Raw genomic sequence first — 24,688 nt, 5'->3', positions numbered from 1 at the left:
CTTTCAACTGTTGTTCCATATTCTCTGCGATGTCCTCAACACGCCGTGTCACTGTTCGTCTTGACAGGAAAACATTTTCAAACAGCTCTTTCTTGTCGGGACAAAGTATTGCTGCAGAGTCAATTTAACATTCTTTAATGAATTCACCCTCAGCGAATGGCTTGCTATGTTTAGCAATTTTGTTGGACAGTACATAGCTAGTTCTCGCAATTCTGTTGTTTGCTGAATGCAGTTTTGTGAAAAGTCCTTGCTGCTTTTGCAACTGAGAAAGCAACTCTTTCAATGCACTTGCCCTCTGCTCAGAAGACATATTCCTATATTTCTCTGCATGCTTTGTCTGGAAGTGTCGGGACAAGTTGTACTCTTTCAAGACAACGATGCTCTCTTTGCTCACTAAGCACACAGGGGGGTGCAACTCAATTTTAGGAAGGTGATCTTAAAGTTTTGTACACAGCGTATATTATTTCTAAGTAGCCTAGTGTTGTATCTGTGTTAACTGTTGACTTGGTACTCTGAGTTAGTGACAGTGTTTAAATGGGCTTAACCAGGCCCGTGTGGGCTGTGTGTCTCCCCAGGCGAGGTGTGCCACAAGTCCTACACGCAGTTCTCCAACCTGTGCCGCCACAAGCGTATGCACGCCGACTGCCGCACCCAGATCAAGTGCAAAGACTGTGGCCAGATGTTCAGCACTACTTCCTCCCTCAACAAGCACCGGCGCTTTTGTGAGGGCAAGAACCATTATGGCACTGCCGGGGGCCTGTTTGCTCCCGGCATCCCCATGATAAGCCCCATCCTTGCCAAGTCCAGTTCCCATCCCCACCACCACCAACCGGGACTCAACCACTCAGGTCTGGCCTTCCCTGACTACTTCCCCTCCCGGCCCCATCTTCACGCCAGCCTATCCTTCTCCCCCGGGCCGCATGGCTTCCCCTCGCTCTCCCATGGCTTCCCGGGTCTCTTCGTCCCCTCGCTCTTCCCCCGACCGCCCTTACTGCCCCCCAGCCCTTTTCTGAAGAGCCCCCTGGGCAAGAACAGTAACAACGGTGGGAGCCGGGAGGGCAAGCTGCCTCACAGCCCCCTGGACGGGACTCCACTGTCTCTGATCAGCTCCATCAACAACAACAACGGAGGAAATAGTCTCCTCGGCAGTCAGGAGAGGGAGGACAAAGAGAGGCTGGAGCTGGCGTACAGAGAAGTCAAGGCCAAAGCCAAGATGTCGGAGGTGTCGGACGGCAGCGACCTGGAGGAAGTCATCACCACCAGCGGCACCGACCTGAACACCACCACCGGCACCGCCTCGTGTTCAGAGTTAGACAGCGACGCTGAGAGTGAGTGGGAACAACGGGAGCGGATCAGCGGCACAAAGAGAAGGAAGGAGGCAGGCGTTAGAGGGATGGTGGGGACAGATAGGGTGGGTCAGGATGGGCGGCCGGACAACGTGAGCAGCGGCTCAGTGTCGGCGGTGTCCAGCTCGGTCAACCTGGCTTGCGAGCAGCCCTCCTTCCTCTCGGTCGCCTCCCAGCACTCCTTCTTTCCGCATCCGGACGAGCAGGCACTGCCCCCCACAGGGGCCACCACTGCCACCGACTCCATCAAGGCCATCGCTTCCATCGCCGAGAAGTACTTTGGCCCTGCGCTCATGGGCCTGCAAGAGAAGAATATGGGCTCGCTGCCCTGCCAATCCATGTTCCCTTTCCAGTTCCTACCCAACTTCCCTCACTCCCTCTATCCCTTCACCGAGCGGGCCGGTGCCCTCAACCCCGGCATGTTCTTCAAGGCTGAGCCTAAGTCGCCTCGTGCGCAACATCCGCCACCCCACAAAATGGCTGTCTCTCGCACTGGAGAGCCATCGCCCTTCGACCTCACCACCAAGCCAAAGAAGGCCAAGCCGAAACTCCCGGCCCCCGCCAAGTTGACCCCACCCAGCGGTAGCAGCAACACCCCCCTCATTCTCCCGGGGGATGAGGAGCAGCCACTGGACCTCAGCATCGGCAGCCACAGACGGGATGTGCAAAACGGGGTAGTGGCCCCTGAGCAGCCGTCCAGCCGCAAGAACCAACGCAAGAAGGAGCACCCCGGCAGCCACCCGCACCAACACACCCAGCACCCACCGGGCCACCCCCTCCACCAGCCCCTGCTGTCACAGCACCAGCAGCCCCTGGCCCAGCCGCCCCAGCAGCAGCCCTCCCTGCATTACACCAAGCCCTCGCCCTTCTTCATGGACCCAATATACAGGTATTTCAGCCCCACGGAGACCAGAGTCCTCACCAGACACTGTATGTAGATAAGCAACTGAAGTTGAAACTCATGTTACAACCTATATTCAATATGCAGGCTATATATACACAATATACAGCAGGGTCCGAAACTATTGACAAACTCAATAAAGATGAGCAAAAATGACTGTATAAAATGAATAATGCAAATACTGAGATAAACTGAACAGAAATATGAACGCAACATGTAAAGTGTTGGTCCCATGTTTCATGAGCTTAAATAAAAGATCCCAGAAACGTTCCATACGCACAAAAAGCTTAATTCTCACAAATTCTGTGCCGGTGGGGCTTTACTTGGCTCATTGCGCTCTAGCGACTCCTTGTGGTGAGCCGGGCACCTGCAGGCTGACAACGCTCATCAGTTGAGCAGTGTTTCCTGCGACACATTGGTGCAGCTGGCTGGCAGGTGTTAAGAAGCGCGGCTTGGCGGGTCATGTTTCGGAGGACGCATGACTCGACCTTCGCCTCTTCTGAGCTCATTGGGGAGTTGCAGCAATGAGACAAGATCGTAATCACTAAATTGGGGAGCAAAAGGGGGTAGTTGGGCTTACTGAGGAGTATTTCTGTCTGTAATAAAGCCCTTTTGTGGGGAAAAACAAATTCTGATTGGCTGGTCTGGCTTCCCAGTCCGTGGGCCTGTTTCTCAAGTGGGTGGGCCTATGCCCTAACAGGTCCACCCATGGTTGCGCCCCTGCCCAGTCATGTGAAATTCATAGATTAATCCATTAGCTTAAGGAATTTATTTCAATTGACTGATTTCCTTATATTAACTGAAACTCAGTAAAATCATTGAAATTGTGGGATGTTGCATTTATATTTTTGTTCAGTAGGTATTGTATGCTAAAAAAAGGAGGAAATTATATTATTTATACTAATACATTTTCTCGGAGAAAGAGATTTTGTGCAAACGAAAATTCTCAAAAAGGTAGGGGTCAAAATTATTGACACTCCTGTTTTCAATACATTTCAATACCTCACCTTGCGAGGATAACAGCACTGCGCCTTTTTCTAAAATGTTTTATGAGATTAGAGAACACATTGGGAGGGATCTTAGACCATTCCTCCATACATAATCCTTCCAGACCCTTGATATCCTTCGTCTGCACTTATGTACTGCCCTCTTCAATTCAAACCACAGGAGACTGCGATGGCCACTGCAAAATGTGGATTTTGTGGCCAATTAACAACATATTTGATTATTCTGATGTGTGCTTGAGGTTATTGTCTTGCTGGAAGATCCACTTGTGGCCAAGTTTCAGCCTCCTGGCAGAGGCAACCAGGTTTTTGGCAAAAATGTCCTGATATTGGGTGAAGTTCATGAGGGCCTCAGGACCAGTGAACTGCAAAATAGCCCCATAACATCAAAGATCCACAACTATATTTTACGGTAGGTATGGGGTTGTTTTTTGCTCATAAATTTTTATTTACGCTAAACCCACCACTGGTGTGTGTGGCCAGAGACATATTTTCATGTCATTTGCCCAAAGCACAGGTTGCAATCCAAGTGCCAATGCCATTTAGCAAACTCCAGTCGTTGACATTTTTTGGGATGACTTGAAAATAGAGCTCTTTGACCATACACACCAGAGGTGGGTTTGGCGTAGAAATGAAATGAGAATGCATGAGCAGAAAATAACCCCATACCTACTGTAAAATATGGTGGGGGATCTTTGATGTTATGGGGCTATTTTGCTTATGGGGCATCATGAACTTTACCCAGAACCAGGATATTTTAAACAACCTGGTTGCCTCTGCCAGGAGGCTGAAACGTGGCCACAAGTGAATGTTCCAGCAAGACAATAGCCCCGAGCACACAGCAAAATCGACAAAGAAATGGTTAATTGGCCACAAAATCTACATTTTGCAATGGCCCTCTGTCTCATTGAAAACCTGTTGGTTTGAATTGAAGAGGGCCGTCCATAAACACAGATGAAGGATGTCAAGGATCTGGAAGGATTCTGTATGCAGGAATGGTCTAACATCCCTCCCAATGTGTTCTCCAACTCATAAAATATTTTAGAAATAAGCTCAGTGCCGTTATCATATATTACAGTGTCAAAATTGACAACAAAGTGTAAATAGGAACATTTTTGTTTGAAACCTCAGTGCGTGACAACAAATAAATGAAGGTTAGGTTTGGATTATAATTATGTCAACAAATCATGCACCCTTTTGCCAAGCTCCACGTGCATATTGCCCCTTTGCCCACTTTGCTTCCCGTCATTGAATGGGGCTTCATCGCCCCCAACGCGTTCAAAGGATCACGGGGCCTATACGGATTGACCATACCTCCACAGCCAAAGTTCTATGGTTAGCATGCCCTGCCGAAGGACCCTAGTGTGCGGTCAGAATAGATGCTTGGAGTTCGTCTGTCCCCAACTGTCTGCACCAGTAATGCTAGCTTGGTGTGCAACGACCGGTGGCGGTGAGTATAACCAGAGATACTGGAATATAAAGGCCTCTCTTGTATAATTTAGCTAACAACGTTAGATAACGTTATTACTGATTATGTAGCTAGGTAGCCATCTCTTGATAAAGTGAGGCAGGCTAGCTATTGTTAGCTAGCGAGGCGGCCTAGCTAATGTTAGTTAGCGAAGCAGACTAGATAACGTTAGCGTAGCTAACTAGCTAGCTACCTCTACAATTTAGTTAGGTTGTAACTCATACGAGTGTATTGTCTAGATAGTGCTGGTTATGTAACGTTATCATTTTTTAAAGCTAGCGTCGTGAGGCAGGCTAGCTAGCTAACGTTAGCCTACAAGTTGGATTTGCAAGTTAGTTCGTAACTCATACAAGTGTATTCTATATTGTCTAGGGCAAGACTAAATAATGGATGCAGCTATAGTGGTAGCTAACCCATGTCTAACACGCTGACCACACCGCTGGCATCGCATGCGCGATCATTGCAAAATAAATGTACACATACATGTTATTCAATCATTGCACCCACACTGGTCGCGAGCGTCTGCGTGGCCAGGCGCTAAAATAGAACTTAGTTCTATTTGTGACGCTTGATGCAGTGCAAGTCCTGCCTCTCCCATCTCCTCATTGGTTTTTAGGAGCATATACCCACATCGGTGATTGAAAGATGAACTGAGGTTCACACTCCAGTCCAGTTGGTGGTGGTAATGCACCTTAAAGTTGGTTGCCAACTGCCAAATAAAGTCCAAAAAAGAAGAAGGAGCCTGAAGGAGGAGAGATGACTAGAAACATACTCGGTTTACCCTTTTATCTGTGGATTAAATGTCGGAGTAGAGGACCTTGTGCATTTCATGTAAAAGAACAACCCAATGTTTATATCCCAGGACAAATTAGCTAGCAACAGCAAGCTAGCTAGCTAAATTGCCATACATGTTTAATGCTTTTTGAACTGTCCTCAAATTAATATAGTTGGTTCAGAGTTTGTTTGTCAAACTGAGTGTCCAGATCGCGTCTGGTGTGAGTGGACAAACTCAACATGCACACAAGCAGTCTGGTCAGCATGTAAGTCTGACTAATACAGTGAACAAATAACCAGTACGGCTTCAGCGGCCTGAATCTCATCCAATCTGGAGCTACAGTCTGTAAAGCATGTAATTTGGGTTTCCACTAGTTACCACATCCCCAAAGACAGAATTGGCTATATCGTAAAAATGTATGAAAACAAAAATGAGCTTTTTGGTCTTAATTTAAGTCTAGGGTTAGGCATAATGATAGCAGGGTGGTTAGGGTTATATTTAAAATCACATTTTAAGAAGAGAAATTGTAGAAATAGGCAGCCTTTATGACTTTTGCTGTGGTAACTAGTGACTACCTAGAATTATCTTGAGTTACTGCCCTGATGACAGACGGCTTCATCGACAATGGTAAAGTGTGTTTTGTGAAACGTTGTCTTGAATAAGGTTGGTGAAAACAGTTTCGAGTTTTGTCCCAATTCACCTTGATAACCTAGCCTGGTGGAACCAGCCTGATTTATGTGTTTATGTGTATGCGTGTGTATGCATATCATGATATCTGAAGTGAAATAGAAAGGTGAATACAGCGATCAGGTTGGTTCCACCGTGCTAATCATAACCACCAGTGATCATGTAATCAGTGCTCTGTTTGTGTATGACCGACCCGTATCTTTGAGTGGCCAGGAGCTGATCTACACTGCCATACCCATCAATTGGGCGGTGGCAAAGGCCTCACCTCCAGCCTCACCTCTTGCCTGTTCACCAACGGTCATCGATGGGGAGAACAGAGTTAGGTAGGTTTAGTCTGACCTGTTTTAACTTCAACATAGTATATGTTTGTGTGTCATATATCACCTAGCCTAACTGACATTGATACATGAACAGTGAATATGTGGGTATGTGTTCACAGATGCATCTATGGAGCAGCACACTGAGACTTGCAAGATGATGTGATGAAGTCCTGACCGACAGATGGCTTGATACTGACGTCTCTGAATGGAGAGAGACCTGGCACTCAACACATCCACAATGTGGGACTGAAGGTGATTACTAGTAATACAGTAGAGCGAAATGTCCTGTATTTGCAACACCCTTTTTTTTCATTCCATGTGTCACTGATTAACTCTGCCTCAACTCTGCCTATTTCTACAGATGGAAAGGACTGTAGATGCTTTTGCCAGACGCCAGCCTCGTTGTTTGATGGGGAGACCATAATTTTATCTGACCTGCTCAAACTTCAACATAGTACCTGTTTGTGTGTCAGAAATGACCTATCCAAACTGCCGTTGGTAATAGAACAGTGACTCTATGTATGTGTTCACAGAAACATGTATGGAGGCAGCACATGGAGACTTGCAAGATGATGTGATGAAGTCCAGACTGACAGACTGGCTTGATACTGATGTCTCTAAATGGAGAGGGACCTGGCACTCGAAATTAAAATTTTACTAGACACAACTTTTACTTGTCTTTTTATATTATTGAATTGAATGGTATCAGTAAATATGGGGAGGGAGAAACCCTGTGTATTCCTCACCCAGATCAGGGAACTCCTGTTGTATACAAGACACCGCACAGGGAGGTATGACCACCCTGACATGTTTGCCAAGGTAGCCCCATTACCACCAGACAGAATGCACATAGGCACAGTATCTGTATCGGCTGGGAATGACAATGAAAGGTGAAAGGTGCACATTGTTATATTAGCAGAACGCTGCTTTTATGGTATTATGTAAAGCAGGGATGTCAAACTCATTCCATGGAGGTCCTAGTGTCTGCAGGTTTTAGTTTTGTCCTTTCAATTAAGACGTAGACAACCAGGTGAGTGGAGTTCTTTACTAATTAGTGACCTTAATTCATCAATCAAGTACCAAGGTTCAGAGCGAAAACCCCCAGACACCAGCCCCCTGTGGAGTGAGTTTGACACGGGATGTAAAGGGTTTATTCTACATCGACCTGTTACTACATTTGAAGATTATCAAAACACTTAGTTTAGAATATCTACATAAACTCATCAATTGCATTCTTCTTATATTACCTTGTAGGCTACTAACCTATGCAAAGCTTCCTCCGGCATCTCACCATACATCTGCCTGTAGTTATTGAACTCAACCTGAGGTTTGTTTGTTGTGATTGAGTGGGGGGAAACAGCTGCGGACAAGGTTCTGACAGATGGGTGTGTCTTGGTGGTGGCAAGGACATACCCAAGACACACCTACATCAATCCACACCCCCAAGCCAACTCACGTTTGGCTTCTGTCATAGCCGTCGGAATTTCTTGAGAAGCAAAACAAATAAAAACTAGGCGAAATCAGCGTGTGCAGTTCCCAGCATGCCCAAAAACATGAGGCCAAATTAGTGTGTGTAATTCCCCTTTAAACAAGATCCTTTTCTCTGAGCAATTCTATTAGTATAAAGTAATTTCCCATATTTTTAGGATACAATATACACTGAGTATGGAGAAAAAAAGTAAGAACACCCGCTCTTTCCATGACAGACTGACCAGGTGAATCCAAGTGAAAGGGGAGGGGACAGGTTAAAGAAGGATTTTTAAGCCTTGAGACAAATGAGACATGGATTGTGTATGTGTGGCATTCAGAGGGTGAATGGGAAAGACAAAAGATTGAAGTGCCTTTGAACGGGGTATGGTGGTATGGCAGTAGGACATCCAGCCAACTTGACACAACTGTGGGAAGCATTGGAGTCAACATGGACCAGCGTCCCTGTGGAATGCTTTCGACACCTTGTAGTGTCCATGCCCCAACAAATTGAGCCTGTTCTGAGGGCAAATAGTCATTATTATTTTTGCTTTTCTTTATCAATGGTGTCAATAATTTCAGACCCCACTATACATACAATATTAGTATAATATTTCCAAATCTCTATGTCAGTGTTCTGACTGAACTTTTCCGATCATGAAGTAAGAGAAAAGGGCTATGTTCCAATGTCCACACAAGAACACCACCAAGTGCATAGTAGCCATTGGTCAAGGTTGTAGGTTCAGGGATCACATACATATATTAAAGATGTATGAACTCACTGTGCCCTTAACTGTAAGTTGCTTTGGATCAAAAGTGTATGATTAGTGGCACATTTCATTATCAATATTATAATGATATTATATGGGAATGTATTGTGTGAAGTAGTGCACATTTTCCAGTTGACCTCTGACCTTCATACGTAACCCTTGTCCTTGCTGTCTAGCAGGGTGGAAAAGAGGAAGTTACTGGACCCTGTAGGAGCTTTGAAGGAGAAGTTCCTGAGGGCCAATTCGCTTCTCTTCCATCCACAGGTACACACACACACACACACACACACACACACACACACACACACACACACACACACACACACACACACACACACACACACACACACACACACACACACAGAGACAACCAAGTATGGGTGTCCGAATACCCATACTTGCGTTGTAAATAGGCATTTTAGGTATAAGAAAATTGAACATTTTACAGTATGTGAAATTTCAAAATTAGAGTATGCTTAAAATGCCAGGATGTTATACTCAATTTGGTTTTTCATCTAGTAAAATTTGCTGCACACTTTTGAGGAAGATAATCGTCTTTCCAGACTCACATGTTTAATTGCTGATAATCAGCTGTTAATGAGATAAGGGGACGCACTGGAACGAATTGTGGGAATCAATGCAACATTAGATGATGCATTCTTAGGATGCTAGTATGTTGATATTTGTTGCTTAGTGCATTCGTTTTTACTAAACAGTACTTTCTAAAAGGTATGTAGTACAATTATTACACAGTATGTAGTTTTAGTAGGTAGTAGCAAAGACATATTCCGGACAAACCCAGTAACTGACTGACTGGTTGATGATTGACTGATCATAGATGTGTTCATCTATGACTTTGAATAGATGAGTAGAGACAGATTGAGAAAACTGGTGACCAAGTTGAACTCTCAGGCATGTTATTAGAATCAATATCTGGTTTTGTCCCAACAAGTTGCACTATGACAATTCCCACATTCCCACAAACCCACTCCTGAAACCCTCCTGTCCTGCACATCATTCCCACAACGCTCCCAAAGCTTGAGGCCAACGGTCCTGAAACCCCAATGTTATTTCTCAAGGGCTCCGTACAATTTCTTCCTCAGAATTCCACCGCCTCCCACCTTACTGCACAGAAGGTAAAAAGTCTGCTATCACGTCACCCATTTGAAAATCATACCACATTACTTGGATGGTCACCGAACCCTTCCAACCATTCTCACGTACCAAACAACTTCTCAGTGGCAATAACAAGAATGATATGTATTTGGACAGTCCAAATAGTCCATCTGTAGATGCTCTACAGATGGTCATACCATCAACAAACTATCTGTTAATAAGCAACTGCTTGCTAAGGTTACTGTTAGGGTTAGGTTTAGAATAAGGGTTAGGGTAATGGTTAAGGTTAGGGTTAAGAGCTAGTGTTAGGATAAGGGTGAAGTTTAGCGAGGCACTCACACACTGTCAGCGAGGAGCGTGCACACAGAAATGCTCAAGGACATAGTGCAGACCTTAAAGAAGTACTGTGCAAACAAACAGCCATGAATGGCCTGTTGAAGCAACCTTCAACTAGTTCTGGGACAGAAGATGTCCAAGCACTATTTATTTGAGGGCCTATTTATAGGAGGCCCTCTGCTATCCCAACCATCTAGCCTCAAGTCCACCCAGCTATCACAACACAATGATGGGATCGCTCATTCACAAATTCATCCAACGGCGATTCAGTGCAAATAAATAAATTACGACAGCACATCTGTCCCCTGTTGTATTCTCAAACCAGGAAGGATGTAAGCTGTTTTTGGCAAATCCCAGGGGGCTCCTCACGTGTCTGCAACTGTGCGATAGGTCAGGATGGTGCCTCTCAACAGCACTCCTCCCTTCTTCCCTCCCTCCCTACTTCCCTCGCTTTTTCTCTCTGGCCCCGCTACCAGGCACTCATCCCCCTTGCCAACACAGTTTGTGATTCAATTAACTTATCAAGGCCTAATGTGCGACTGGAACAAAAGAGTGCAGCCTGTGCAAGACCTTTAAACAGGTCAACATTCAAAAGGCCGCGGGGCGGATTACCAGGACGTTTACTCAGAGCATACGCAGACCAACTGGCAAGTGTCTTCTCTGACATTTTCAACCTCTCCCTGACCGAGTCTTTAATACCTACAGGTTTCAAGCAGACCACCATAGTCCCTGTGCCCAAGAAAGTGTAGGTAACCTGCTTAAATGACTACATACCCGTAGCACTCACATCGGTAGCCATGAAGTGCTTTGAAAGGCTGGTCATGGCTCACATCAACACCATCATCCCGGAAACCCTAGACCCACTCCAATTCGCATACCGCACCAACAGATCCACAGATGATGCAATCGCAATTGCACTCCACACTGCCCTTTCCCACCTGGACAAAAGGAACACCTACGTGAGAATGCTGTTCATTAACAAAGCTCATCACTAAGCTAAGGACCCTGGGACTAAACACCTCCCTTTGCAACTGGATCCTGGACTCCCTGAAGGGCCACCCCCAGGTGGTAAGGGTAGCCAACAACACATCTGCCACGCTGATCCTCAACACTGGGGCCCATCAAGGATGTGTACTTAGTCCCCTCCTGTACTCCCTGTTCACCCACGACTGCGTGGCCAAACACGACCACAACACCATCATTAAGTCTGCTGATGACAAGGGCCTCCCAAGTGGTGCAGTGGTCTAAGGCACTGCATTGCAGTGCTTGCTGTACCACTAGAGATTCTGGGTTCAAGTCCAGGCACTGTCGCAGCCGGCCGTGACCGGGAGACCCATGAAGCGGCGCACAATTGGCCCAGCGTCGTTAGGGGAGGGTTTGGCCTGCAGGTATGTCCATGTCCCATCGCGCACTAGCGACTCTTGTGGCGGGCCAGACACAGTCCCCAGGTGTACGGTGTTTCCTCCGGCTGGCTTCTGGGTTAAGTGGGCATTGTGTCAAGAAGCAGTGCGGCTTGGTTGGGTTGTGTTTTGGAGGATGCACGGCGTGATCTTCGCCACTCCTGAGTCTGTACGGGAGTTACAGCAATGAGACAAGACTTTAAAAATTGGATACCATGAAATTGTGGAGAAAAAAAAGCTGACGACAACAATGGTTTGCCTGATCACCGACAACGATGAGACAGCCTATAGGGAGGAGGTCAGAAACCTGGTAATGTGGTGCCAGGACAACAACTGCTCCCTCAATGTGAGCAAGACAAAGGAGATGATCGTGGACTACAGGAAAAGGAGGTCCGAACAGGCCCCCATTAACATCGACTGGGCTGCAGTGGAATGGTTCGAGAGTTTCAAGTTCAAACACACTATGACAGTCGTGAAGACAGTACGACAACACCTTTTCCCCCTCAGGAGACTGAAAAGATTCGGCATGGGTCCCCAGATCCTCAAAAAGCTATACAGCGCAACCATGGAGAGTAGCCTGAACGGTTGCATCATCGCCTGGTATGGCAACTGCTCGGCCTCCGACCGCAAGGCACTACAGAGGGTAGTGCATACGGCCCAGTACACCACTGGGCCAAGGTTCCTGCCCTCCAGGACCTATATACTGGGCGGTGTCAGAGGAAGGCCCTAAAAAATGGTCAACGACCCCAGTCACCCTAGTCATAGACTGCTCTCTCTGCTACCGCACGGCAAGCAATACCGGAGCACTAAGTCTAGGTCCAAAGGCTCCTTAACAGCTTCTACCTCCAAGCCATAAGACTTCTGAAAAATGTATCAAATGTCCACCGGACTATTTACATTGACAACCCCCCCTCCATTTGTTTTGTACTCTGCTGATTCTAGCTGTTTATTATCTATGTATAGTCACTTCACCCCTACCTACATGTACAAATTACCTCGACTAACTTGTACCCCCGCACGTAGATTTGTTACCCCCTCTATATAGCCTCATTATTATTATTTCATTGTTACTTTTTATTTAAATTTTTACTTTAGATTATTTAGTAAATATTTTCTTTACTCTATTTCTTGAACTGCATTGTTGGTGAAGGTAAGTAAGCATTTCACGGTAAGGTCTACACCTGTTGGATTTGCGCATGTAACAAGTACAATTTGATTTGTTGAGAAACAGTTAAGTTCGTTACTAAAACATGATTGTACATTTTCCCCTATCTACAGCTACAGTATCTTTACCATGGTACACCTTCTTTACCTCAGATGTCAGCCATGGAGAGCATGACGGAGAAGCTGGAGAGCTTTGGCGCCCTCAAACTGGATGCCCCGCCCAACTTGCTGCAGCACTCGGCCCACCCACTCTTCAACTTCCGCTCGCCGCCGCCCTCCCTCTCCGACGCCATCCTCCGCAAAGGCAAGGAGCGCTACACCTGCAGGTAGGCACCCACCAGCGATTTTTGTTTGTCAACTTAAAAAAAAGATATATGGGATCAATATAAGATATTCAAGCCATGCTCTCTCTCCCCCTCTCACTTTCCCCGCTCCCCCATATCTCTCTCTCCCCCTCCGTTCCCCCATCTCTCTCTCTCTCCCCCTCCGTTCCCCCATCTCTCTCTCTCTCTCTCCCCCTCCGTTCCCCCATCTCTCTCTCTCTCTCTCTCTCTCTCTCTCTCTCTCTCTCTCTCTCTCTCTCTCTCTCTCTCTCTCTCTGTCTCTCTCTCTCTCTCTCTGTCTCTCTCTCTCTCTCTCTCTCTCTCTAGGTACTGTGGGAAGATCTTCCCCAGGTCAGCTAATCTTACCAGGCACTTACGGACACACACAGGGGAGCAGCCCTACAGGTAAGCCATTCCTCCTCTCTCCTCCATCCCTCTATACCGCTGACAGAGGCCTACTCCACCCAGTCAACCAATGATGACATCACGTCCTTCCCACCTGATGTATTCCTCCTCGTTTGGCAATCAAAACAGGCCTTCGTAACGGATACACACACTCAAATGTGCTGATTCGGCTATACACACACAGCATAATGATATATACATATATATCGTGGAGTGAGGGAATAGGGTGGTAGGGAGGGATGGGGGAATGGTCCTGGACAATGTCGGGTTGTAATAGTGCCCTGGGGAAAACAGGGCCTCCATTTATAGAGACCAGTTCATTATCAGTCATTTGGCGCCTTCCCAGTCTCTGCACAGATAGGGAGGGGGCTTCCTTCCTCTTAGACCTCAGACATTCAGAGAGCTCATTGATTGACCTCTGAACCTCACAGCCCTCATTTCTCAAGATGCTCTTAAGCCGTTTATCATAACAACATCAAGTACGTAGAGAGTCCTGCCAGCTACTTCTGCTCGCCACGCCACGGAGAGCTCACACATACACACTCACACATAACACACTCTCTCTCTCGCTCTTTAACCCCGTGTCCCTCCATCTCTCTCTCTCTCTCTCTCTCTCTCTCTCTCTCTCTCTCTCTCTCTGCTGAATGTTTCTCCATCTATCTATTTCTCCATCTCTTGGAGTCCAACAGACAGTGCGCAGTTTGAGAACATGTTGACAGTGAAATGGCAAGAGTGGCAGTGATAGGCAAGCAGTTCTACTTTTGAAAATAACCTGCAATGTCATTTTCAAATGGACCATCTAGTATTTGAAACTTGGTTAACCCAAGGGCACAAAATAAAAGTGGTGCACTTTGTCCTCTGTTGAGCTGTAGTGCCAACTCCATGAGCACAATTTACAGAAAGAGAGAGAGAGAGAGAAGGAAAGAGAGAGGAGAGAGAGAGAGAGTCTCTCAGGGGGCCCAGTCCCCGCGCCCAGTCCAAACAATCTGCTGATTACCTCATTTAGAAACAATTTACCCTAACAAATAGCAGACATCATTATCTCTGCCACTTTTCATGCAAATAACACCAATGCAGCGCAGAGAGAGAGGGAGAGACCAAGAGAAAGATAGAGAGAGAAAGAGACAAGAAGAGACCTACAGCGACAGAGAGACAGAGAGAGGAAAAGAGCAACCAAGAGAGAGCGACAGTGTGTGTATGTGAGAGAGAGAGAGCAACCAAGAGAGAAAGATAGAGACAGACAGAGAGAGGGAGAGAGAGAGAGAGAGAGAGAACTGGGCCTCATAGCCAGGCACTCATGCTTCATTGTCGTAGGGCCATTTCCCTGCCTGAGATCTTTTATCCTATCAGACGGATGCTTTCTGCTCTGAAATTGGCCCCACTTAGACCTGACCACTGAAAGACCCCATTCAGGCGGTAATGCTCCATTCATTACTTATTCAGAGGCTTTCATCAAATGGCCTGGACCAGGCTGCGTGTAGCTGGTTTGAAAATAATTTAAAGGAGAGAACACAGTGTGTATTTACTGATGGTGTTAAATTAGGTTTTCTAGACATAACAGGGATCGATTTTTGGTCTGGTTCTTTTCACTATTTACATTAACAATATTGGTTTATCTGTAAAAAAAAGTTTAACATTCACCTGTATCCAGAACTTCAATCTGCTTTACTGCCCTGCAGAAAGCCTTAGTTGAACCTAAATTGGTACTTCAGCAAGGTAAAACAAATGATATGTTATTTTCCAAATCACTTAAAAATGTATCTGATGTTATATGGATGGTGCCCTCATTGATCGTGTCTGGGCATCTGGGTTGACAAATAATTCAGTCAACATTTATTCCGGTTATTGACCATGGCGATAGCGTCTATGTCAAGGTAAGATTTCTACATTTTGTTGAGCATCAGCAGTTTTTCTCTTGTTATTTCAGTCAAAATCTTTTCTCTGGTCAATGGCAAAATGTATAGAATTGCAGAAAATGTGGCTTTAAAACAGCAGCCTTTTCTCTACTCCCTATGGCAAAATGTGTAGAATTGCAGGAAATTAACAAAAAAAAAAAATTCTATACAATGGCAAGAGGGGGGCAGCTAAAGGTAGGTTTGTTTCATATGATTGTGTTTTGCTTTTTGTGTCTTGTGTTTGCTTTTCATGTATTGTGTAATTGATGTGTGTACAGTATATATGCAATTGTTGTTTATTGATGTGTTCATGCAGGGCTCATCTGCAACGTAGACTGTGGTCTTAGCATGACTCCCTGCTTAAATAATAAATAAAAATGTGCTGCCCCATTGTAACGGTCAGAGCAACCTGGGGGGGGTCCACAAAAAGTTATCTTAAGATAATGAAGTAATTGCACCTCCCTTCAACCTGTATGTACACATGTAGCCCGCGGGTGCACAAACACACACACACACACACACACACACACACACACACACACACACACACACACACACACACACACACACACACACACACACACACACACACACACACACACAAAACACAAAATGAAAAGAGCCCTGCATCTTCATTCCAAAGCTTGAAAGGTTTTCCCTCAGATCAAATCAAATGTTCAAATCAAATTTTATTGCTCCCAGCCTATAGATAGAAACTAAAACAGGAAACGTCCGTGCTCAGGTCTGTTCAACGCTGGTCCGACCAATCTGATTCCACGCTTCCAGATTGCTTCGATCACGTGGACTGGGATATGTTCCAGATAGCCTCAGACAACAACATTGATCTATACGCTGATTCGGTGAGCGAGTTTATTAGCAAGTGTATCGGTGATGTTGTACCCACGGTGACTATTAAAACCTTCCCCAACCAGAAACCGTGGATTGATGGCAGCATTCGCGCAAAACTGAAAGCGCGAACCACTGCTTTTAATTATGGCAAGTCGACCGGAAACATGACCGAATACAAACAGTGTAGCTATTCCCTCCGCAAGGCAATCAAACAAGCTAAGTGTCAGTATAGAGACAAAGTAGAGTTGCAATTCAACGGCTCAGACACGAGATGTATGTGGCAGGGTCTACAGTCAATCACGGACTACAAAAAGAAAACCAGCCCCGTCACGGACACCGATGTCTTGCTCCCAGACAAACTTAACCTGTTGGGTCTAGGGGGCAGCATTTGCACGTCTGGATAAAAAAAATGTACCCGATTTAATCTGGTTACTAATCCTACCCAGTAACTACAATATGCATATACTTATTATATATGGATAGAAAACACTCTAAAGTTTCCAAAACTGTTTGAATGGTGTCTGTGAGTATAACAGAACTCATTTGGCAGGCAAAACCCTGAGACATTTTCTGACAGGAAGTGGATACCTGATGTGTTGTATTGACTTTAAACCTATCCCATTGAAAAACACAGGGGTTTAGGAATATTTTGGCACTTCCTATTGCTTCCACTAGATGTCACCAGCCTTTACAAAGTGTTTTGAGTCTTCTGGAGGGAGATCTGACCGAACAAGAGCCATGGAACGATGATGGCCCATTAGACACCTTGCGCGCGAGTTGATGTTGGGTACCCTCGTTCCAATACGTTATAAAAGAGTATGCATTCGTCCACCTTGAATATTATTCATGTTCTGGTTAAAAAGGCCCTAATGATTTATGCTATACAACGTTTGACATGTTTGAACGAACGGAAATATATTTTTCCCCCTCGTTCATGACGAGAAGTCCGGCTGGCTTACATCATGTGCTAACGAGACGGAGATTTTTGGACATAAATGATGAGCTTTTTTGAACAAAACTACATTCGTTATGGACCTGTGATACCTGGAAGTGACATCTGATGAAGAGAATCAAAGGTAATGGATTATTTACATAGTATTTTCGATTTTAGATCTCCCCAACATGACGTCTAGTCTGTATCGCAACGCGTATTTTTCTGGGCGCAGTGCTCAGATTATTGCAAAGTGTGATTTCCCAGTAAGGTTATTTTTAAATCTGGCAAGTTGATTGCGTTCAAGAGATGTAAATCTATAATTCTTTAAATGACAATATAATATTTTACCAATATTTTCTAATTTTAATTATTTAATTTGTGACGCTGACTTGACTGCCGGTTATTGGAGGGAAACGATTTCCTCAACATCAATGCCATAGTAAAACGCTGTTTTTGGATATAAATATCAACTTGATAGAACTAAAAATGCATGCATTGTCTAACATAATGTCCTAGGAGTGTCATCTGATGGAGATTGTAAAAGGTTAGTGTATCATTTTAGCTGGTTTTATGGTTTTGGTGACCCTGTCTTTGACTTGACAAAACATTACACACAACTCTTGTAAATGTACTGTCCTAACATACTCTAAATTTATGCTTTCGCCGTAAAACCTTTTTGAAATCGTAAAACGTGGTTAGATTAAGGAGATGTTTATCTTTCAAATGGTGTAACATAGTTGTATTTTTGAAAAATTTGAATTTTGACATTTATTTGGATTCAAATTTGCCACTCTTGAAATGCACCTGCTGTTGATGGAGTGCACCACGGGTGGCACGCTAGCGTCCCACCTAGCCCCAAGAGGTTAACAAATTCTTTGCACGCTTTGAGGACAATACAGTGCCACTGATACGGCCCACTACCAAAACCTGCGGCCTCTCCTTCACCGCAGCTAACGTGAGTAAAACATTTAAACGTGTTAACCCTCGCAAGGCTGCAGGCCCAGACGGCATCCCTAGCCACATCCTCAGAGCATGCGCAGACCAGCTGGCTGGTGTGTTTACGGACATATTCATTCAATCCCTATCCCAGTCTGCTGTTCCCACATGCTCTAAGAGGGCCACCATTGTTCCTGTTCCCAAGAAAGCTAAAGTAACTGAGCTAAATGACTATCGCCCCGTAGCACTCACTTCCGTCATCATGAAGTGCTTTGAGAGACTAGTCAAGGATCATATCATCTCCACCCTACCTGACACCCTAGATCCACTCCAATTTGCTTACTGCCCCAATAGGTCCACAGACGACACAATCGTAATCACACTGCACACTGCCCTAACCCATCTGGACAAGAGGAATAGCTATGTAAGAATGCTGTTTATCGATTACAGCTCAGCATTTAACACCATAGTACTCTCCAAACTCGTCACTAAGCTTGAGACCCTGGGTCTCGACCCCTTTCTGACGGGCCGCCCCCAGGTGGTGAGGTTAGGAAACAACATCTCCACCCCGCTGATCCTCAACACTGGGGCCCCACAAGGGTGCGTTCTCAGCCCTCTCCTGTACTCCCTGTTCACCCATGACTGCGTGGCCATGCACGCCTCCAACTCAATCATCAAGTTTGCAGACGACACTACAGTGGTAGGCTTGATTACCAACAACGATGAGACGGCCTACAGGGAGGAGGTGAGGGCCCTCGGAGGGTGGTGTTAGGAAAATAACCTCACACTCAAAGTCAACAAAACAAAGGAGATGATCGTGGAATTCAGGAAACAGAAGAGGGAGCATCCCCCTATCCACATTGACGGGACAGTAGTGGAGAAGGTGGAAAGTTTTAAGTTCCTCGGTGTACACATCACGGACAAACTGAAATGGTCCACCCATACAGACAGCATGGTGAAGAAGGCGCAACAGTGCCTCTTCAATCTCAGGAGGCTGAAGTAATTTGGCTTGTCACCCGAAACCCTGACAAACTTTTACAGATGCACAATCGAGAGCATCCCGTCGGGCTGTATCACAGCCTGGTATAGCAACTGCACCGCCCTCAACCGCAAGGCTCTCCAGTGGGTTGTGCGAACTGCAAACTACCTGGCGTCCATGACACCTACAGCACCCGATGTCAAAGGAAGGCCAAAAAGATTATCAAGGACAACAACCGCCCGAGCCACTGCCTGTTCACACCGCTACCATCCAGAAGGCGAGGTCAGTACAGGTGCATCAAAGCTGAGACCGAGAGACTGAAAAACAGCTTCTATCTCAAGGTCATCAGACTGCTAAACAGCAATCACTAACTCAGAGAGACTGCTGCCTACAGTGAGACCCAATCACTGGCCACTTTAAATAATGGATCACTAGTCACTTTAACTTCATAAAGTATAGGGGGCAGTATTTTCAGGGCCGGATGAAAAACGTACCCAAATTAAACTGGTTACTACTCTGGCCCAGAAACTCTGGCCTAGAATATGCATATTATTAGTAGATTTAGATAGAAAACACTCTGAAGTTTCTAAAACTGTTTGAATGGTGTCTGTGAGAATAACAGAACTCATATGGCAGGCAAAAACCTGAGAACAATCCAACCAGGAAGTGGAAAGTCTGAGAATTGTAGTTCTTCTTTTGAATCTCTATCAAAACTACAGTGTCTGTGGGGTCAAGTTGCACTTCCTAAGGCTTCCATTGGCTGTCAACAGCCTTCAGAAAGTTCTTTCAGCATTCTCCTGTCACTGGGCAGAGTATAGTAGCTCAGTCAATCAGTGGACTGCCTGGGGACAAAGGGATTGGATATGCGCGATCCCGTGAGCGCGCCGTTCCTTCTTTTTCTTCTTGAATGAATATGCTATTGTCCGGTTGGAATATTATCGCAATTTTACGTAAAAAATACCATGAAGATTGATTTTAAACAGCGTTTGACATGCTTCTAAGTACGGTAATGGAAAATTTTGACTTTTCGTCTCTGGTACCGCGCTCGCGCGTTATGCCTTTGGATAGTGCTCTGTACGCACGAACAAAACGGAGGTATTTGGACATAAATATGGATTATTTCGAACAAAAACAACATTTCTTGTGGAAGTAGCAGTCCTGGGAGTGCATTCTGATGAAGATCAGCAAAGGTAAGAGAATATTTATAATACTAATTCTGAGTTTAGGTGACCCCGAACTTGGCGGGTGTCTGTATAGCTTGCTGTGATGGTGAGCTATGTACTCAGAATATTGAAAAATGTGCTTTCTCCGTAAAGCTATTTTAAAATCTGACACAGTGGTTGCATAAAGGAGTACTGTATCACTAATTCTTAAAATAATTGTTATGTATTTTGTCAACGTTTATGATGAGTATTTTTGTAAATTGATGTGCACATTCACCGGACGTTTTGGTGGGAATACATTTTCTGAACATCATGCGCAAATGTAAAATGCTGTTTTTGGATATAAATATGAACTTTATCGAACAAAACATACATGTATTGTGTAACATGATGTCCTAGGAGTCTCATCTGATGAAGATTGTCAAAGGTTAGTGCTTCATTTAGTTGTGTTTTGGGTTTTTGTGACACATGTCCTTGCATGGATAATGGCTGTGTGGTTATTTTTGTCTATGTACTCTCCTAACATAATCTAATGTTTTGCTTTCTCTGTAAAACCTTTTTGAAATCGGACAATGTGGTTGGATTAACGAGAAGTTTATCCTTAAAATGGTGTAAAATAGTCATATGTTTGAGAAATTGAAATTATGATATTTTTGCTGTTTTGTATTTCGCGCCATGCTATATGTAACGGCGTTGGTAGTCGTGATTAGGAATGAGGCGCAGGAAGCAACGAGCACAGGGAGTGTTGTTCTTTTAATAACACTTTGAGAAAGAAAATCAAAGTTCCCAAACACAGGGGAATAAATAAAGTATGACAATGCCAAGCCGAACATGAACAAGACAGTCTGACACAACAATTAATCCCGCACGAAAAGGAGTGGGCCAGCTAACCTAAATAGCCCTTCTAATTGCTAATTTACCACAGGTGTGAAAAAAAAAAAAAAAAAGGGAAAAGCAAAGGGAATCGGTGGCAGCTAATAGGCCGGTGACGACGACCGCCGAGCGCCACCCGAGCAGGAGGGGGCGCCACCGTCGGTGGGAATCGTGACAGTACCCCCCTCCTGACGCGCGGCTCCTGCAGCGCGCCGACACCGGCCTCGAGGTCGACCCGGAGGGCGAGGGGCAGGGCGATCCGGACGGAGGTGGTGGAACTCCCTCAACATAGTTGGGTCCAGGACGTCCGCCGCCGGCACCCAGCACCTCTCCTCCGGGCCGTACCCCTCCCAGTCCACGAGGTACTGCAGGCCCCTCGCCCGGCGTCTCGAGTCCAGAATGGCCCGTATGCTGTACGCCGGGGACCCCCCGATGTCCGGAGGGGGTGGAGGGACCTCCGGCACCTCATCTTCGTGAAGGGGACCAGCTACCACCGGCCTGAGGAGAGACACATGAAACGAGGGGTTAATACGGTAATAGGAAGGGAGTTGCAACCGATAACACACCTCGTTTATCCTCCTCAGGACTTTGAAGGGCCCCACACACCGCGGCCCCAGCTTCCGGCAGGGCACGCGGAGGGGCAGGTTCTGGGTCGAGAGCCAGACCCTGTCTCCCGGTGCGAACACGGGCGCCTCACTGCGGTGGCGGTCAGCACTCCTCTTCTGCCGCGCACTGGCCTCCTTTAGTGAGTTCTGGACGGCTCTCCAGGTCTCCTTGGAGTGCTGGACCCAGTCCTCCACCGCAGGAACCTCGGTCTGGCTCTGGTGCCATGGAGCCAGGACCAACTGGTAACTTAACACACACTGAAAGGGTGATATGTTAGTTGAGGGGTGGCGAAGTGAGTTCTGGGCTAATTCAGCCCAGGGAATATACCTCGCCCACTCCCCTGGCCGGTCCTGGCAATACGACCTCAGGAACCTGCCCACCTCCTGGTTCACCCTCTCCGCCTGCCCATTGCTCTCGGGGTGATAACCGGAGGTCAAACTGACCGAGACCCCCAGCCGCTCCATAAACGCCTTCCAGACCCTGGATGTGAACTGGGAACCTCGATCAGAGACAATGTCCTCCGGCACCCCGTAGTGCCGGAAGACGTGGGTAAATAGGGCCTCCGCAGTCTACAGGGCCGTAGGGAGACCGGGCAATGGGAGGAGACGGCAGGACTTAGAGAACCGATTCACAACCACCAGAATCGCCGTGTTCCCCTGAGAGGGGGGAAGATCTGTTAAGAAGTCGATGGACAGGTGCGACCATGGTCGTTGTGGAACGGGGAGGGGCTGTAACTTCCCTCTCGGTAGATGCCTAGGAGCCTTACTCTGGGCACACACCGAACAGGAAGAGACATAGGACCTCACGTCCTTAGCCAAGGTGGGCCACCAGTACTTCCCCCTTAGACCCCGCACTGTCCTCGCCTCACCAGGATGACCCGCAGTAGGTAGCGTGTGCGCCCACCGAATCAAACGATCACGAACACCGAGCGGCACATACATGCGCCCTACGGGCACCTGCGCAGGCGCAGGTTCCAACACCAATGCCCGCTCAATGTCCGTGTCCACCTCCCATACCACTGGCGCCACCAGCCTAGATGCTGGAATGATGGGAGTTGGATCGATGGGCCGGTCCTCCGTGTCATAGAGACGGGACAGCGCGTCAGCCCTAGTATTCAGGGAACCCGGTCTATAGGAGATGGTAAACCTAAACCGGGCGAAGAACATGGCCCACCTCGCCTGACGTGGATTCAGTCTCCTCGCTGCCCAGATGTACTCCAGGTTTCAGTGGTCGGTCCAGATGAGAAAGGGGTGTTTAGCACCCTCAAGCCAGTGCCTCCACACCCTCAGAGCTTTAACCTCTATGGGCTAGGTGGGACGCTAGCGTGCCACCCGTGGTGCACTCCATCAACAGCAGGTGCATTTCAAGAGCGGCAAATTTGAATCCAAATAAATGTCAAAATTCACATTTTTCAAACATACAACTATTTTACACCCTTTGAAAGATAAACATCTCCTTAACCTGTTGGGTCTAGGGGGCAGCATTTGCACGTCTGGATAAAAAAAATGTACCCGATTTAATCTGGTTACTAATCCTACCCAGTAACTAGAATATGCATATACTTATTATATATGGATAGAAAACACTCTAAAGTTTCCAAAACTGTTTGAATGGTGTCTGTGAGTATAACAGAACTCATTTGGCAGGCAAAACCCTGAGACATTTTCTGACAGGAAGTGGATACCTGATGTGTTGTATTGAGTTTAAACCTATCCCATTGAAAAACACAGGGGTTTAGGAATATTTTGGCACTTCCTATTGCTTCCACTAGATGTCACCAGCCTTTACAAAGTGTTTTGAGTCTTCTGGAGGGAGATCTGACCGAACAAGAGCCATGGAACGGTGATGTCCCATTAGACACCTGGCGCGCTACTTCATGTTGGGTACCCTCGTTCCAATACGTTATAAAAGGCTATGCATTCGTCCACCTTGAATATTATTCATGTTCTGGTTAAAAAGGCCCTAATGATTTATGCTATACAACGTTTGACATGTTTGAACGAACGGAAATATATTTTTCCCCTCGTTCATGACGAGAAGTCCGGCTGGCTTACATCATGTGCTAACGAGACGGAGATTTTTGGACATAAATGATGAGCTTTTTTGAACAAAACTACATTCGTTATGGACCTGTGATACCTGGAAGTGACATCTGATGAAGAGAATCAAAGGTAATGGATTATTTACATAGTATTTTCGATTTTAGATCTCCCCAACATGACGTCTAGTCTGTATCGCAACGCGTATTTTTCTGGGCACAGTGCTCAGATTATTGCAAAGTGTGATTTCCCAGTAAGGTTATTTTTAAATCTGGCAAGTTGATTGCGTTCAAAAGATGTAAATCTATAATTCTTTAAATGACAATATAATATTTTACCAATGTTTTCTAATTTTAATTATTTAATTTGTGACGCTGACTTGACTGCCGGTTATTGGAGGGAAACGATTTCCTCAACATCAATGCCATAGTAAAACGCTGTTTTTGTATATAAATATGAACTTGATAGAACTAAAAATGCATGCATTGTCTAACATAATGTCCTAGGAGTGTCATCTGATGGAGATTGTAAAAGGTTAGTGTATCATTTTAGCTGGTTTTATGGTTTTGGTGACCCTGTCTTTGACTTGACAAAACATTACACACAACTCTTGTAAATGTACTGTCCTAACATACTCTAAATTTATGCTTTCGCCGTAAAACCTTTTTGAAATCGTAAAACGTGGTTAGATTAAGGAGATGTTTATCTTTCAAATGGTGTAACATAGTTGTATTTTTGAAAAATTTGAATTTTGACATTTATTTGGATTCAAATTTGCCGCTCTTGAAATGCACCTGCTGTTGATGGAGTGCACCACGGGTGGCACGCTAGCGTCCCACCTAGCCCCAAGAGGTTAATCTAACCACGTTTTACGATTTCAAAAAGGTTTTACGGCGAAAGCATAAATTTAGAGTATGTTAGGACAGTACATT

General features: G+C 45.8%; 1 protein-coding gene and 1 long non-coding RNA gene across 11 annotated transcripts in view; both read left to right on the top strand.

Annotated features, from left to right (window-relative positions):
• The window catches only part of LOC106566953 (histone-lysine N-methyltransferase PRDM16), a 421,112-nt gene that overhangs the window by 355,750 nt on the left and 40,674 nt on the right, over positions 1 to 24,688 (top strand). For 3 of the 10 annotated variants that reach the window (XM_045693326.1, XM_045693324.1, XM_045693332.1), the window contains exons 9-12: positions 549 to 2,235; positions 8,915 to 9,002; positions 12,869 to 13,080; positions 13,405 to 13,482. In XM_045693326.1, the coding sequence (XP_045549282.1) occupies positions 549 to 2,235; positions 8,915 to 9,002; positions 12,869 to 13,080; positions 13,405 to 13,482 (2,065 nt within the window). The remainder of the gene's footprint in view (positions 1 to 548; positions 2,236 to 8,914; positions 9,003 to 12,868; positions 13,081 to 13,404; positions 13,483 to 24,688) is intronic. The other 7 variants (XM_045693331.1, XM_045693327.1, XM_045693333.1 and 4 more) reach the window with 6 other exon arrangements.
• On the top strand, positions 4,266 to 7,168 carry LOC106566957 (uncharacterized). Its single transcript, XR_001319980.2, has 3 exons — positions 4,266 to 6,504; positions 6,621 to 6,753; positions 6,863 to 7,168. It is a non-coding gene; the product is annotated as an uncharacterized lncRNA (long non-coding RNA).

Source organism: Salmo salar, chromosome ssa13 (assembly GCF_905237065.1).
Source record: "Salmo salar chromosome ssa13, Ssal_v3.1, whole genome shotgun sequence".
In the NCBI taxonomy this organism is placed as follows: Eukaryota; Metazoa; Chordata; class Actinopteri; order Salmoniformes; family Salmonidae; genus Salmo; species Salmo salar.
Note: the sequence above shows the minus strand (reverse complement) of the source record. Positions and strands in the feature narration are given on the sequence as shown.